The sequence below is a fragment of the Talpa occidentalis genome, unplaced genomic scaffold, assembly GCF_014898055.3.
Source record: "Talpa occidentalis isolate TD23 unplaced genomic scaffold, MPIMG_talOcc4v2.1 talOcc4.13, whole genome shotgun sequence".
Taxonomy (NCBI): Eukaryota; Metazoa; Chordata; class Mammalia; order Eulipotyphla; family Talpidae; genus Talpa; species Talpa occidentalis.
In genome coordinates, this window is record NW_023601322.1 from 76,533,285 (window position 1) to 76,549,644 (window position 16,360).

At 38.5% G+C, this 16,360-nt stretch overlaps 1 protein-coding gene across 5 annotated transcripts in view; it reads right to left on the minus strand.

Annotated features, from left to right (window-relative positions):
• ADAMTS19 (ADAM metallopeptidase with thrombospondin type 1 motif 19) overlaps positions 1 to 16,360 on the minus strand; it is a 294,164-nt gene that overhangs the window by 32,442 nt on the left and 245,362 nt on the right. For all 5 annotated transcript variants that reach the window (XM_037509412.2, XM_037509414.2, XM_037509413.2 and 2 more), the window contains 2 exons: positions 7,191 to 7,326; positions 380 to 584 (listed from right to left, as the gene is read on the minus strand). In XM_037509412.2, the coding sequence (XP_037365309.1) occupies positions 380 to 584; positions 7,191 to 7,326 (341 nt within the window). The remainder of the gene's footprint in view (positions 1 to 379; positions 585 to 7,190; positions 7,327 to 16,360) is intronic.

The window sequence follows — 16,360 nt, forward strand, 5'->3', positions numbered from 1 at the left end:
TGGGTTCAAATCAGTATAAACTGGTGAACTGCTAGCTGTCTTGCATTGGTGATTCAATATAAACTGTAGCAAAAACAAAGTCCTGCTCACTGGAAATGTTTGTTAAAATTGAATTTTACAAAAAAAATTTGAATTTCCTTTTCCTTTTGAATGTCCAGAGATACAGAATAAGTCAAGTATGTATTTTATTATGTGTCCACTCAATTGATTACAGTATAGACAGAGGAATATCCTTAGTTTCTTCTGTTTTCAAACTTATCTATGATGTGTGATTCCCTTTTCAATCAGAAAGATACTGAAGCAGATCAACTCAGAACATGACACAGAATGATCTTATACAAGTTGAACTAGAAGAAAACAAAAAGACACCAGGCATTACCTCAGACCACACGCCTGCCTCCCACACAGTCATGCAGTCCTGGCCCTCGCAGCGCTGGGCAGAGGCTGGCTTGGGCCCCGCACAGTCCCACTCCTGGGCTCTAACCAATGTCCCGTTACTCAGTTGTTGGGTGCAGGCCACCTGTCTGCTCTGCATCCCTTTTCCACAAGTTCTTGAACATGGAGTCCATTCTGTCATCATCCACCTAAAAGTAAAGCAGAAGTCACTGAGACAGGTGAAAAGGTCTCAACCTACCATGTGATTTTGTCTAGAGTTAGAATGCTCATGTTTACTTTTTTCTTTGAGTCGTCCATGAAGAGAATCATGTCCGGATCTTGATCTTACTAGAATCTCAAAGTATCTATTAGATTCTGTCCCTGGTGCAGTGGATTCTTTGCCTGTCACTGCACATCATGGTAGTGCCTAATAAAACTGCTAGCATGCATGAGCCATTTCTGTTCTTTGTTTTAAACCTTCACAGTAACCCCATGTGTTAGGTGCACTGCAACTATCATGGCCATCTGCAGAAAGGGAAACCAAGACAGAGGTTTAATCACTTACCAAGGGCCATAGGTTGTGGAGCCACCACTGAAGGAAGGCTGCAGACTACCCCACAATGAAGACACATGCCCCCATTAGTGAGCTCATAGAAGCCTGTCATTGAGAATCCCCCTTAACTTGGGTGAAGCAGTCACCAATGCATTATTATTGCCTGTCACCAGCAACAAGATTTCTGTGCCTGGGACATGTCCTCCAGAAGGAGCTACATTTGCTACTTTAGGCTATCCCCTGACCAACTGCAATACATTCACTAGCGCTGGAGTGATGACTGCAGGAAGCTGGATGCCAAGTGCTCTCATTTGAGAGGTCCTCGGGACTCTCGTATTGCTTTTGATCTCACTGATTCACCTAATATACGTGGATTTTAACTCCTAGATGGAGACCATTTTCCAAAATAACCAGGATAGCGGTATGTATCTATGTAATTTCCATTTCTAATGAGTTGGGATCTCTCCTAAGGACCACTATTTCAAACATCCCCCCAGGAACGAACCGATGCTTACATCAGAACCGGGATTCATTAAATTTGGTATTTGCATGATTCCCGCTGATAAAACTCTGCATTTCCCATTAGACAACCTTGTAGGCACATCTAAATGTCCCAGTAGACTTCACATTCTCCTTCAGCAGTGTGGGGCGGTTAGAACCTAAGCTAGGTTTGGATTCTTACTATTTGTTCACATTCTTGAAACAATACGTAACAGCTGTTAAGTTTCCACTTTCTCTTTTGTGAAAGTGTTTATTATTAAACTGTCTGACATATAATGGGTACTCACTATATCATATTTATACTATTATAGTACATTTAGAAATGATTTATACCTATTCATATATCTCTCTAGTTTCACGTCGCACTTGTTTAGAAGTTAAGTTACACACTCGGCTTGCTCTCCAAATGCCTCGTGACACTTGTTTATATATAGCCACTGCCCAGATCCTTGACAGTCATCTCCACGTCTCTTCCACCTAGAAGGGTTTTGCCATCCAACCTTCAGTGAATATGTTCTCTACCCTCTATTATCTGGCTCACAGCACGTTCATGACACTAGATAATCCCCAGGGAAGTAAAAGGGCTAGGAGGTGGCTTAAGCCATTTGACTCCCTTTTCCTGTTTAGGATAGAAGCTCTTCAAAGGCAGAACTCAATGCCTTATTCCTTGCTGCATCCATACAACTAAACACAATAGCTAAACACACTATAACAAATTTTTCGATTTCTTGAAATGGAATTTGCTTTTCTCTCTTTTTTTATAAACAGTCTTAATTGTTCCAAATTAATTTAAGCCTGTACATTCCTGGCAGCAATCCAAAGTTTGAGGATGCCCATTCTCCTACAGCCTGCGTGCCGCACTTGTAAAGTGGGTTAATTCCCAATGAGTCTAAACTTCTATTCATGAAAAGCACATTTTCGCCATCTCGCCTGCACCCCAACATTGCCTTGCCCAGGGTCTTGCCTGCGGCTCTCTCAAGGATGTAGACTTAACATTTTGCTTTGGAGTCCCCTAGTGGATTTTTTCTAAAGTGAATATTTATCTCTGAGATTTATTTTAGTGCATGCTACTTTTTTCTACATGAGAATAACCAGGCCATAAGCACAATTTAAACTCACATGTGTACCTTTCCCCCAACTACAAAACTTAGAAGATACTACCACTTCTGAAGAAAAGTATTTGCAATTTCATGGGGTCTTGTATTTTAAAAATAAAATAAATTTCAGATAATCTTTAGTGTAAGTTATTTTTCATTCTTGTGAAATCTCAAAAATAAGAACTGAAATAAATTTGTTTCAGAATTCATCTAATTTGAAAGCACCCCATTTCTTTGTCCTTTTTACAGTGCTATTTACCAGAAGATTGATGTATTTTACATTTGGCACATAGGCTTACAGAAAGCCGTTTGGTAAAGTTTTCAATAAATATGACTAGAAATTAGAGTTTCTTTCTAGGGTGACAGGAAAAATAAAGCTTGCGCTATGCCAATAAGTCTTAGAGAGTTTTTATACGATGACCCCTAATAACATCCCATGTCCATTTCTTGCTTTTCAATATTTTGGTTAACCTCCCTGATGTTGCTTCTTGGTTGTTCAAAATATACTTCCTCCCTTTCCAAGGGAAGGAAATAATAATCTCTTAAGAAAAGGCTTCCTCTCTCCAACTGCAAAGATTTTTTACTCTGAAATGTAGTGACCTTTAAAAACTATTCTTTTTTACCAAATCCTTATTAGGGCATTCTTCCCCAACACAGCCGAGGTCAGTGTATTAACAAATAAATGGTGTGTGCTGTACACTCTGCTCCTTCACGGAGCCAGTCAGGAAGAGACAAGTGTGCTTTACTCCTCAAACCCTGATCACTCAAGATTCCTGATCTGTGCCAGAAAAATGTACTGCTCATTCAACTAACTAGAAGTTATACAGTATATAGAAAGCTACCTTGGAATATTTTTTTAAATTTTTAAAATGTTTTTAAAGATTTATCTATATATTTATACAAGCACTGGGTATAGTCAGAAGCGCGGGAGGGTGAGAGAATTCACCAGGGCCAGAGCAGGGAACAGAACAGGCAGACTGACGAAATACACTGCTGAGGGGAGCAGCGGGCGGCGGCAGGAGAGGTCTGCGCGCCATGTGGAACCCTCACCCAGTGGCCAGGGATCGAACTGGCGCTGCAGAGGCTGTGGGCAGCTTCACAACCTAGCACTCAACCGCTGCGCCACTGGGGAGGCCCTACCTTGGAATATTTTGATAAGTGATTTAGTACAAGATAAATTAGCATTTCCATATCTATTAAAAGATAAAGAGAAGATAATTTTTAGAGCCTGTAAAAACAAAGCAAATCCAGGTTTAGAGCTGACAGGACAAAAGCTAAACTCTCTTCTTCTTTACCTCTCACCTGAAATGGAAAAGACCAAGGGACCTAACTGCAGGCAATGATTTCCCTGGGTCACCCTTCCTATTATGTTTCCTTGCCTAAACTTTTTTTTAAGAAAGATTTATTTATTTATTTATACAAGCACTGGATACAGTCAGAAGCGTGGGAGGGTGAAAGAATTCACCAGAGCCAGAGTGGGGAACAGAACAGGCAGACCAACAAAATACACTGCTGAGGGGAGGTGGGTGCGGCAGGAGAGGTCTGTCGTGCCATGTGGGACCCTCGCCAGTGGCCAGGGATGGAACTGGCGCTACAGAGGCTGTGGGCAGCTTCGCAGCCCAGTGCTCACCGCTGCGCCACCAGGGGAGGCCCCCTCACCAAAATTCTTAATTCATATACTTAGAGAGTCTGAAAAGCATACAGCCAGGCAGGTACAATTGATATAACATTATTGAAAGTATTTAAATGTGCTTTTCTTTTTTGCACATTCTTTATTATTTCTTAACCTAGTATTTTAGAAACATGTTTGTGTGGCGCCAAGGTGATGCACAGAACTGTTAAAAAATAGGAATGCAAAGGAGAGGAAAAGTGATAATCAGCTTTTGATACCTTAAATACACTGAAACTGTAAGGTGCAAGTCCTGAAATTCTATTTAGTAGAAGGGGGAAGGATTTTCCAAATTATTCTCAGATCTCATTAAAATGGCTACAGCCTTGATGGAGGACTTAAAAATTGAGTTCTGCAAGAAGCTAGAAATGCAAGGACTCAGGATGCAGGGCTGTATCACAATGGGGAAGCACTGGGGTTTAGGGATATCAGAACAGAACATCAGCCTGCAGGGCACCAAATCACAGAGATTATTTAAAATAGAAAGGCTTAAATATAGTTAATTGGCAACTTTGTCCCTCTTCCCTCCCTCCCCATACTACTTATTGTGGTGGAGGGTCATGAAAGATTGTATTAGTTGCTGACCCTATAAAACTATAAGTTCCTTGCGACTCTGAGTTGTAGGATATGTAAATTCCAAGTGGCAGGTTACTGATCAAAAAGACTAATCAACAAAAAATTAATGAAACTAAGAATGGTTCTTTGAGAAAATAAACAAAATAGACAAACCTCTAAATAGACTGACAGAAGAAACAACAGAATCACACAAGCTAGAAGAGCAACTACGACAGCACAGAAATGGTCAAATTTCTAAATCAATAAAGTTTACTCAGCAAATGAGTTGAAAAACTCATCACAAGCATGGACAATGAAATAGCAATAAAATAAATTTCCCCCAAAGAAAAGCCCAGTACCAGAGAGATTTACGAATGAATTTTATCAAACCTTTATCAAAGAACTAAAAAGCCAATTTTCCTCAAATTGTTTTTAAAAATACTGAAGAGGAAATACTCCCTAATATATTTGACTATGCCATCATTACCCTAGCAGGTAATGGGAGGTATATGGAGCACAAGAAAAGAAAATTATAGACAAGTAAGATGATATAATATCTTCAACAAAATACTAGCAAATCAAATTCAACAGCATATCACAAGGCTTATGCATCATCATCCAGTGGGATTTGTTCCCAGCATGCAAGGATGGCTTATTATACATGAATCATCAATGTAGTACCTCATATCAACAAAAGTAAATATAAAATTATATAATAATATTAGGTACAAGGGAAAGCATCTGATAAGATCACCCATTTATTATAGTAACTCTAAAGAAGGGAATAGAAGGAAGGAACCTACCTCAATATAATAAAGGCCACATATGACAAACCAATTGCCAACATAATACTTAATGGTGAAAACCTGAAAGTTTTCCCTTTGAGCTTAGGAAGTCAAGTATGCCTATTAGCAACACTACTTATTGGCACTATACAACGCTACTAGTATTAGAAGCTTTGACCAGAACTATTTCAGACAAACTGGAAATAAAGGGAATCCATGCAGGAAAAGAAAGTAAAATCATCACTGTTTTAGATGATATGATGACATATGAAGAAAATTCTAAAGACTGCACCAAAATGTCATTAGAAACAATAGATGAATATAGCAAAGTGGCAGATTACAAAATCTGCATACAAAAATCTATAGCTTTTATATGTACAAACAATGAATGAAAAGCAAAGGGAAGCACGAATAAAATCCATTTATAATTTTTAAAAAGTAATTAACAACCCTGGAATCAATCTAAGGAAGTAAAGGGCTATACAATGATGGGACTGTGATTAAAGAATTAGAGATTGAACCAAAAATATTGAAATTTCTATGGAACCACAGAAGGCCCTCAATTGCATAAACAACCCTGAGAACAAAGCAGAGAAATGCAGATGCCGAGTTACCTGACTTCAAACTTTAAAGCAGCAATACTAAAAACAGTATGGTACCATGGCAAAAAGAGATGCATGGATCAGTGGAATAGAAAGGGAAATCCAGAAATAAATCCACATACATATCAGTACTGTATGATAAAACAGCTATGCCCATACAGTGGGCAGGACAGTCTCTTTAGTGAACAATGCTGGGAAAACTGGATGTCACACAAAAAGAATGAAGCCGTATCACTCTCTCACTCCACACACAGAAGTAAACCCCTGATGGACTGCAGACTTAGATGTAAGGGCTGTAACAGACAATATATGGCAGAAAACATTGGTGAGCTGTTCCAAGACATCAGTGACAAAGATGGCTTTGGGAGACAAGTCCTATGGCAAGGGAAATAAAGCCAAAAATAAACAACCGGAATTACCTCAAGTGAAAAAAACTTCTACATTGAAAAGAAGATACAAGATTAAAAAGATGTCCTATCGATAGGGGAAAAAAATCATACAATATATAACTGAAAAGGGGTAATACCCAAAATATACAAAAAGCACACAAAAGCTTTGAGGGTAGGTACCAGGCACTCAGAGAAACCTGATTTTGGTATCCTGGGCCAGGTCTCCCTCAGTCAGTTTTACTCTGAGTAACTAGTTTAATGAATTTGTTTCAACGAAGTTTGAATTTGCTTCACAGTGGTGATTATTTCAGTGGGCAATTTATCACCCTTGGCAAGACTGAGCACACCATTTTTGAGAAGCTAAGAACAAATACTTAAGTCACCAGATTTTCTGTAGACGTCACCAACAGTTTATGATATAATTTTACATTCACCCTTCCTCCAAGTTTTCACACATGGACAGCACAAATTTGCGGTAAATCCTAGTCTTCATGCTCCAAACCACTTTCTATCAAGCCAATGATCTTGCTTTCTGAGACCTTGCACACCTAAAACCTTGCACTTTGTTACATAAGCCTTTGCACTGTCTTTCAGTTGGGATTCCATTCTTATTTTGAGCCTGTATCAAATGACAGCAGCACCGAGGTGGGAGAGGGTTAGTTACCTGGTCTGGCATGGCTGCTCATTGCACTTTCGAATTTGCGGCTCTGGCTTGGTTAAGTATTTGCACTTCTTGTTGTCCACAATGCTGATATTTTTGTTCATGATTTTTGTGCAAGACACCATTGTCTTCCTTTCTCCTGAAAAGAGCAAATAAACATATAAAGCAATGTTAATACAGGTCTTTAGGGAATGCACTTAGGAAGCATGCACAGGCTTGTCATTTTTAAAATATATTTTAAACAAATTTTAGATTAGCTCAATAAAGATGAATTTATAATTTACATAACCAAATGTGTCTCTAAGCTTAAGGAAGATGAATGGTAATGTTTTCCTCATTAGAAATTAAGTGGTAACTTCTGTATTAAAAAGGAATTGTGGTAGCACAACTGGACAAGTTGCTGATTAAAGATTTGTTGTGGACTGTGCCGTCTTTTAGTGTTAAGTGGGGGATAGCTGTATCTGCAAAAAATCTATGTCATATTATTGAGATCATGGAGCTCTCCATTCTGTCTTCTAGCACAGAACACACAATGTTGGCCATCTTTTTCACATCTGGAGAATCTCAGGGTTCTGGTATTGCAATTTCTTCTATAGGAACTCAAAATAGACAACAAAGTCCCAAAAGCAGCTAACAGGACCTTTCCCTGGAGTTCGAGGTATGCCTCCAACAGATCTTATGCCACTCTGTGAGGTGTGCACCAGTGGGCCAACAGTGGGGAGAGAGATGGACATCCAATCACAGATTAATACAAAGTGCTCCTTAGGGCATATAGATTAGGAAAAAGGTGTGTCTCTAGGGAGAAGAATTAGAAGACAGTGCTCCTTTCTCCACACAGAAACTGCCCTGCAACAAGGTATTCTACTTGGCAAATGGAGCACAGGATGGACCTTGGTCCCCAGGACATTAGCAATGTGCTAGCTGCCTGATTGAATGTGACAGCTATGACTCAGAGGTCCTCGAGCTTGACCTGTGCGGCCTACCAAGTCAGGTAAGCTGATGCTAACTTGCAGAAGAAAGGCAATTTTCCAGGCCTCAAGCAAATAAATGTTAAGGGGCTGGCCAGGTTATTCCTTCATATTTCCAGATGGGTGGGGTGTGGCATTACACTTAATCACAGTAGTATCCAATACCCACCAACTTCAAATACTTTTCAAATAAACTGCTAGAGAATCAGAAATGACTTATGTTCTTCTTTGTTCCTACAGAGAGAACTAGCGTCACAAAGAGTTAGGCATTACCAAAATGTAAGAATTTGGGACAGAATTTTAATCAACTTCTCCTGCTTTTCTATGCATCAGGTGCTCCTTTTATGACCTGGTACAGATATTAGGTGGATATGATGCAAATTTTATATAATGATAAAAAATGTAAGCCCTATTTATACTTTATGACTACCTAAAAGCAGAATTAAATATTACTTTTATGAAATACAACTGTTAGTTCAAAAATCTAAATTCAAATCTTCAGAGTCACAAGATACTCTTTTATAGAACAGATGTAGTTCCCTATAATAATCCAATGTGGGTTTTTTTTGCCAACTATAATACAAAAAGATGACAGGCATTATTCAGAAAGTTTTAGGTGAACGTATATGCAGTCACAGAATAACTATGAGCTAATTATGTTTTCTTTGCTCAGAAAATATCGAACCTTAGTTATGTTGGCCCAGAGCTAACATACTGACTTACTGAAAAAAAAAAAAAAAAAAAAATCATGTCTTAACTACAAGTGCTGATAAATTGGAGAACTAGAAACTGGCACTATTGCAGGGAGCTCTTTTAGTGATGCTCTAAAAAATTAAGAGGTGTGTGCCTACAAATTGAAGCAATTCCATGTACACTGTACCAAAGAAACATACATCATGAGATTTTGGGAAGATAGAGAAGCTCAGCCTTACTTTTAAAAATTTTCATGGAAAAAAAAAAAAAAAACCAGAATCAGGAAAAACACCTATTGCTCAGCTACAGACACAGTACAACTATGAAAATCCAACTAAGATCCTTAAACACACATGGAAATATAACTATCACATTCTATTTTTTTGGTATATATTTCCATGTCCTAGCCAACACAGGAAATTTCCATTCTAGTATCTAATAGCAGTATTGACAGTGCATCCAATTCTGTGGAACTGAGGGACAAGCTTAGAGGAAGTAACTGGCCCTCTGCCCGTGGCCTGAGTAGCTGTGAGCTGTTGACAGTGTAATACTGGCTTTATGGCCATTACCTTCACCTCTGGAGCATTCGTATTAAGTCAGTATTGGGGAAATCTGTTTCAATGTTTTGAATACAAGTTTGAATAAAGAAACCATTGTACATTGATCTTATTACCAAATTTAGGCAAAATGTGAACATAAGGGATTTTTTTTATTTGCTGATTGTTCTCTGAAGACATTTAATAAAGACTAGATATTGGGTGTCCTTCCCAGTTTCAGAGACAGGCTGTTATTTTTTCCTATGCTCTGTATTTAACCCATGAAATGGATATTTTTAATAAAATTATATTCTACCCAGGTAGATCACATTGCATCATAAATATGGAAACACATTCTTGAGAGTCAGTCCAGTGTTTCAATATACACAGTTGAAATTCTATCATATTGGACATAAAAAACTTTTAAATAAACCTGTGGAAGTCTGTAAAACAGGCTATCTGCACTCATTTGTACTTAGAATTTTCTTTGAAATCAATACATTTATTTTCTATTGAACTAGCAAATGGTCAGCAAGCAAGCAAATCAAAAGTAAACATACTTATATGAGGACAAAGGAATTTTCTGAGTATTTCTTAAAGATATGTAAAATGCTAGTTATTTTTGTGCATATATTTTCTTACTTGAACCATTTCCAGAATCATGTCATGCCATTAACTTCTTAGCTGTTCTTTTAATATTTCCATGAAATATTTTCCCTCAGGGTTTGGGCTTACTATCGAAATTGCTGTTTTTTTATCTTAATGAAAAATACTTTGTATTGTCCACAATATCCAACAGATCATCCAATCTGATCTTGTCATTTCCATGTACACAATATTTTGTGCTCCCACACGTTTGAGTTAAATTGGAGGGCTAGCATAACAACTCAGGGACCTTCATAAACTAGTTTCTTTCAACTCTTCTGGTTTTTTTCCACTTCTTGATCTTCATATTTCGTACACTAATAATAAACATCCTCACTAGCCTCAGTGCCTTTGTACCAAGCATATTCCTTAAAGGCTTTCTACATCATCCCATCTCACCCCTAACAGCAATTTCATTATCATGTAACCTGTACTAACTGGACAGTGAATTCACTAAGAGCAGAGAGCACCCATCTTTGGATCCTCCAGTAATAGTGGATGAGCAGTCAATACTGGGAACAGACTCAATAAGTGAGACACACACGTAATTTAAGCCTAAATGCTTTCTGGTGAGAGATTCATCTCAACTCTGCATTTCTGAAAATAGTGAAAAATCATCAGCGCTCTAAATGACAAATTATGGAATTTTTTATCTCCATTAATGGATTATCATTTAGGCATGAAAAATTCAAGTTTATAAGGAGTTTGTGTTAATATAATTAATGTTTCTACTTAAATAAGGTGCAATACAAAATTGTATTACATATTATTGAAATAAAATAATACAAATAAAAATCCATTTTGGTGCATATTCTTCTGGCTAATCTCATTTATTTGGGTACATGCAAAGTGCCTCTAAAATGTTAAAAGAGAAACAAACTACCCTTTTAAAAGATTCCAGCATTTGTATACCAAGTGGTTTCCTCAACTTGGATCCAAAACTTGGATGCCTCCTCAGAATATGGCGATGAAGGGGAAGTATAGAGAGGATGTCATTATAAGGAGCTAGCAGCAAAATCTTGAGCTTGAGCTAGCAGGACTGAATTAATGTGAAGAATATAGAGGATGTTTCCACCTTCAGTTTATATCTATTTAATAACTGATAATAATGCTTTCCAAATGAGATTACTTTGGGGTCCTTATTTCATACATTTTTCTTTTAGATCCAAATAAATTCCAGAGTTATACATTTAATATGTTCACTAGGTTGATGCTAATTCCATGTAAAACCCTAATATACCATGAAATAATGCATTGGTAATGCCTCTGGATTAAGGTCACTAAAATACATCTTTTTTTGTGTCAAAAACCTTTATTCACGCACCTACACTTCTGAAGTGCCAAAATAAATTTAAGACATTCCTTCAGACTTTTTTTTAGATGTTTCAGAACACCAAATATGACGTAAACAATTATTTCACAAATAAAATTTTAAGATGTTAGAAAACAAATTTTTTTTTTAAAGATTTACTTTATTTATACAAGAGCTGGGGTATAGGCCAGAGACACTGGAGGGTAAGAAGATTCACCAGAGACAGAGCAGGGAGCAGAACAGGCAGATGGACCGAAAGCTCTGCTGAGGGGGGAGCAGCAGGCAAGACGGGAGAGGTCTGTGGTGCCATGTGGGTATCTTCCTGGCAGGCCAGGAATCAAACCCATGCTGCAGAGGCTGCGGACAGCTTCACAGCGCTGTGCTCAGCCAGGGAGGCCCCCAAAATATAATTTCAATGACCAGTACTAAAATGCAGAATAATAGATTCATTAACATTTTATAGAGCTAGGCATTAGAATTTGAAAAGATGATGAGGAAAAGTGTGTGTCAAACTGTTGAAAATACATATAATCAACACCCCATTAATTATTTTAAAATAATATTTCTCTAAAAGAACAAATTTGTATTACTTAGCATTTTCTTACCTTACAACTGATATTAATAAACAGAAATACATAAAAATTCATTTTAATTTTGAATATCATTTTTTAAAACTTAGTTTTAGAGCCTCCCTGGTGGCTAGGGGTTAAGTCGCAGCGCTATTACCATTACAGCTTAAGTTCAAACCTCTGCCAGGGAGCTAACCTACATGGCGCAGCAGACCTCTCCTCTCTCACCCACTGCCCCCCTGAGCAGTATATTTCAGTAAATCCGCCTGTTCTGCTCCCCGCTCTGTCTCTGGTGAATCCTCTCACCCACTGCACCTCTGGCCTATACCCCAGTTCTTCTAAAAATAAATAATAAGATAAATAAATCTTTAAAAAAATTGAGATACAGATGCGGAAGATCATTCCAATAAAAATTTTACTATCTTTAAGTTTTCTTCCCCCACTTATTGCTGGCAATCTAATGCCTTACAATAGAATTTAAAATACAACTTACATGAAATACTGATTTTTTATACTGCCCTATCATATTTTACTTGCTCTTACTAATTGTTCCAGTGAAATAAAATAGTGCTATTATTTCTCTTTGCTGCTGAAGATAAATTTTGCATGAATCTGTTTCCAATGTTCTGTGCCTTGAACTTACTCTCATTTAATTCATGAATATGCCGAAAGATTACAAAGCTCTTTCTGGCTATGAAATCAACAATATGAAGTCAGCAATGATGAGATTCTTGAAATCCTGTCCCTCCACTTTATTTATGAACTGCAAAGGAAAATAATATCTAAAAGCCCAGAAATGTTTTGGCATTGAAATGACTATGTGCCCTATTAATATAGTCAGAGATAATTGAAAACTGTTGACTAAACACAATGAACAGATTTGGGAGTGCAGGTCTAGTGAGGCACTAATCATGTATAGGTCATGTAAGCATCAGGATTATTTTACAAAATAAGGCATTTGAAATAAAAATAAATACCTATCTCAATTCATATATAACAGTTAAAAATTGAAAAAAAAAATTCTTTGAATCCAAAGAAAACCCATGTAATCTCTAAGACCATGTTCTATGTTGTGAGAAGAAATGAAATTAAACCTTCTGGGAAGCTTTTGAAGGAAGTCTATGATGAAAACAGGAGTCCTGGATTCCAATCCTCACTCCAGCCCCCAATGGCCATGTGACCTTGGGGAGTCAGTTTCAAGATTTTTCAGTTTTTCCATATTATTAAGTCACTGGATTCTTATTCTATGTAGCTGACAGTGGAGGTATAGGCAGATGAGGGTAAGAGAAGTCATGCTTAAGAATGTTTACAAGTCCCTCTGACTCTGACAGTAAAACAATTTATAATGAACCTTCATTTCTTAAGGTTTGACAATTGGCAAAACATATTGTAGATTGTAATTAATGTGATTTGGGGGAAAATTTAATCAGCTCTTTGCAAAACTAATAATCTGCTTGTTCAACTAAGGACTAACAAGTTTGGTATGTTTACTTCTGATGCAGCTTTTATTAGGACAGCATTATGGAAGAAAAAAATTGAGGATAATAAAATTCAATGGACATGTATTTTCCTGGCTAGATTCCAGTGTAAACAGATTTTAACAATTGTGTTTAGTGTTATAACAAAAACCATTAACCCTTTCATCATTCCACTTCCTCACTGCATAGAGACTGATTATTCTCATCTGAGGGAAAATTCTATCTGTATTTGTTTTTCATTTCAAATGTTTTTTGTTCCTGTTTGTGTTGATTGCTTCTTAGTCTTTTAACTTAGATCAAGTGTAGTGTCTGTTATTATTTGAATAAAGGATGTGAACCAGAAGAGTGGGTAAGGTCGAGGAACAGAAATCTGGGTGTAGATGAGAGTGTGAGCAGAAAAGGAGGAAAGGGTGGAGGAACCCAGGTCACCCGATAATAATGGGGCCCAGGACAAAAGTGGTCAGTGAAAATTTCATTACAGGGAGGATTGATGATTTCTTTAAATTTCAAGAGTGATTTGAAATCATTTTGCTACCATTATTTTATGTCCTTTGGAACAAAGTGTGTACTGTATCCTCTCCCTCTTGTTGGGAAGATAACCTGCCCCCCATGTGCCTTTGCTCTGGTATCCCCAAAGAGCCAGGGGCTCCAGGAGTCAGGTGAGAAGGCCTGACTGCTCTGGCTCTTTCTTCCCAGCCCTGCACCTTGGGATGTTTCAGCATCTTTTTCTTTTGTTTCCCCTGCAGTCTCGAGCGGGCTGGGGCTCATTTTCCTTCTTACTCTCAGTGCCTTTGGAAGCTGCAGGCAGTATGAGTGGCCCTGCCCCTCGTGGCCACTACCTTGCCATTCTCCCTTTCTTCTTCCTAAACTTCTAACTTCGGATCTGACTAAGTAATTCATTCTCCTACTTGCCGTAGTTAAACACTAAACCCTGAGCCACTCCCATTTTTCTCTAAGATTTTAGTTTCTGAATTACTGTTATATTTGCTAACATTGCTCTTGGCACAGTTTTTCTATTTACAATGCCCATTAGAATGATTCCTCTGATACAGAGGCCTCTCAGCTCCTGGCCTCCTCCTCCTGGAGATCTTGCTTTACTTTACTTAAGTCACTAATTCCCCTGAGTTGTTATTACTTATTATGATAACCGCTTTATAATCTCAGCTATGTTCTCGCTCACCATCTCCTGTATACCCAGCCTTCTCCCTTCGCAACCCTGTGTCTACACATTCTTTAACCCCACCAGGTCCTATCATCCATCCATTCCACCACCTTCTCACTTACAAGTCCCTCATCTCTTTACTTTGTGGCTCAGTTCTATGGTTAACCATTTCCACTCCTTACAAATAATCTCAGGTCAGCCACATTCTCCTCTGGCTTTATTAAAGCTACCAGGCAATTTCCAGAGTTTGCATCAATAAGCTGTACATCCTTGAAGGTAACACATACCATTATGATGACTAGTGATCAATTCAAATCGTGATCACTGACAACAAGCAGTAGCGCCACCACACAGTCAAAACACGAGTCTCCATTTCATTCATCCTCTCATTTTCCTAAGTGACCCTTTCACATCTTCTCTGATTTCATAATTTCAGTATCTCCTTTTCTACCTTCACTCTCAGCAAGATGGCCTTCAAAGATAAAATAGATACATCCAGAAGAGTGCTGTCTTAAGTTCCTGACACCTGCTTCTGTCTACGAATACTGTCTTTTTTTTGAAGGTGGACGTTAGGAAATGGGTATAAGCAGTCAGTTAGGAACAGGGGGTGCTCCAAGCCCCAAGTCCATTTATCAGCCTGACTGAGAAACAATCATGGACTAGGAGGGCATCCCCCACAACCCAGTATAGAGTGGAATATCCAGAATGCGACACAGAACACAATGCTAAAGCCAACAGAACAAAGCTATTTTCAGGAAGGCAGGCCAGGAAACATGGGCAAACTCAGTGGTCCTTGGCAGCCCAGGAGACACCCACAGGCCAGCCAACCAGCAAGACACAATGCGGAGAACCTATTTGGCCAACCACCTTCTCCTTACCCACCATACCTGTACAAGCATCTATTTCTTGCCCCCTCAGCAGCTGCCCACTTGGGACTCCTCTCCGCTGGGAGAGCATTCCTGTTCTCCTTCCTATCTGTCCATAAATCTCTTGCTTTTCTGTAACTTTGGTCTTGACATTGAATTCTTTTCTCATCGAAGACAAGAACCAAGAGCTAGCCCACCTGGGGTCCTCATACTCTGGGCCCACTCCAAAATCCCCCGATTCATTTTCTCCCATTAGCAGTGATGAGCTGTCCATATTTTTACCAAAAGCAATGACTGCATGACATCACTTCTTGCCTGCTCAAGAACACCACTACTGCAATGTTTGCTCTCTCCTTTGCATACCAGTTTTTTATTCTGTCCTGGTAAATGCACATGGGCAAACGGTCGTGCATAATTTTCTTCAGATCCTCAAGTATGCAGATCACACAGAAGCAAATTCAGTACTGCTCTTTCATAGTATCTTTACATTATATATTTTTTAAGATTTATTTATTTATACAAGCACTGGGTACAGTCAGAAGCGCGGGAGGGTGAGAGAAATCACCAGAGCCAGAGCGGGGAGCAGAACAGGCAGACTGACGATACACTGCTGACGGGCGCAGTGGGCGGCAGGAGAGATCTGTGCTCCATGTGGGACCCTCACCCAGAGGCCGGGGATCGAACCGGCGCTGCAGAAGCTGAGGGCAGCTTCTCAACCCAGTGCTCAAACGCTGAGCCACCAGGGAGGCCCTCTTTACATTAATTTTAGGTCTACAGTGCTTGCAGGTAGATATACTTTGGCATTGAGAACTTTAAATATTTTATAAAAATGAGAAAGTAAAATATAAAAAGTAAACCCCAAAGATGCATCTATATGACTTAACAACCTGTATGGTATCAAGGTAAGCACATACATTAATATTCATACAAAACAACACAATAAG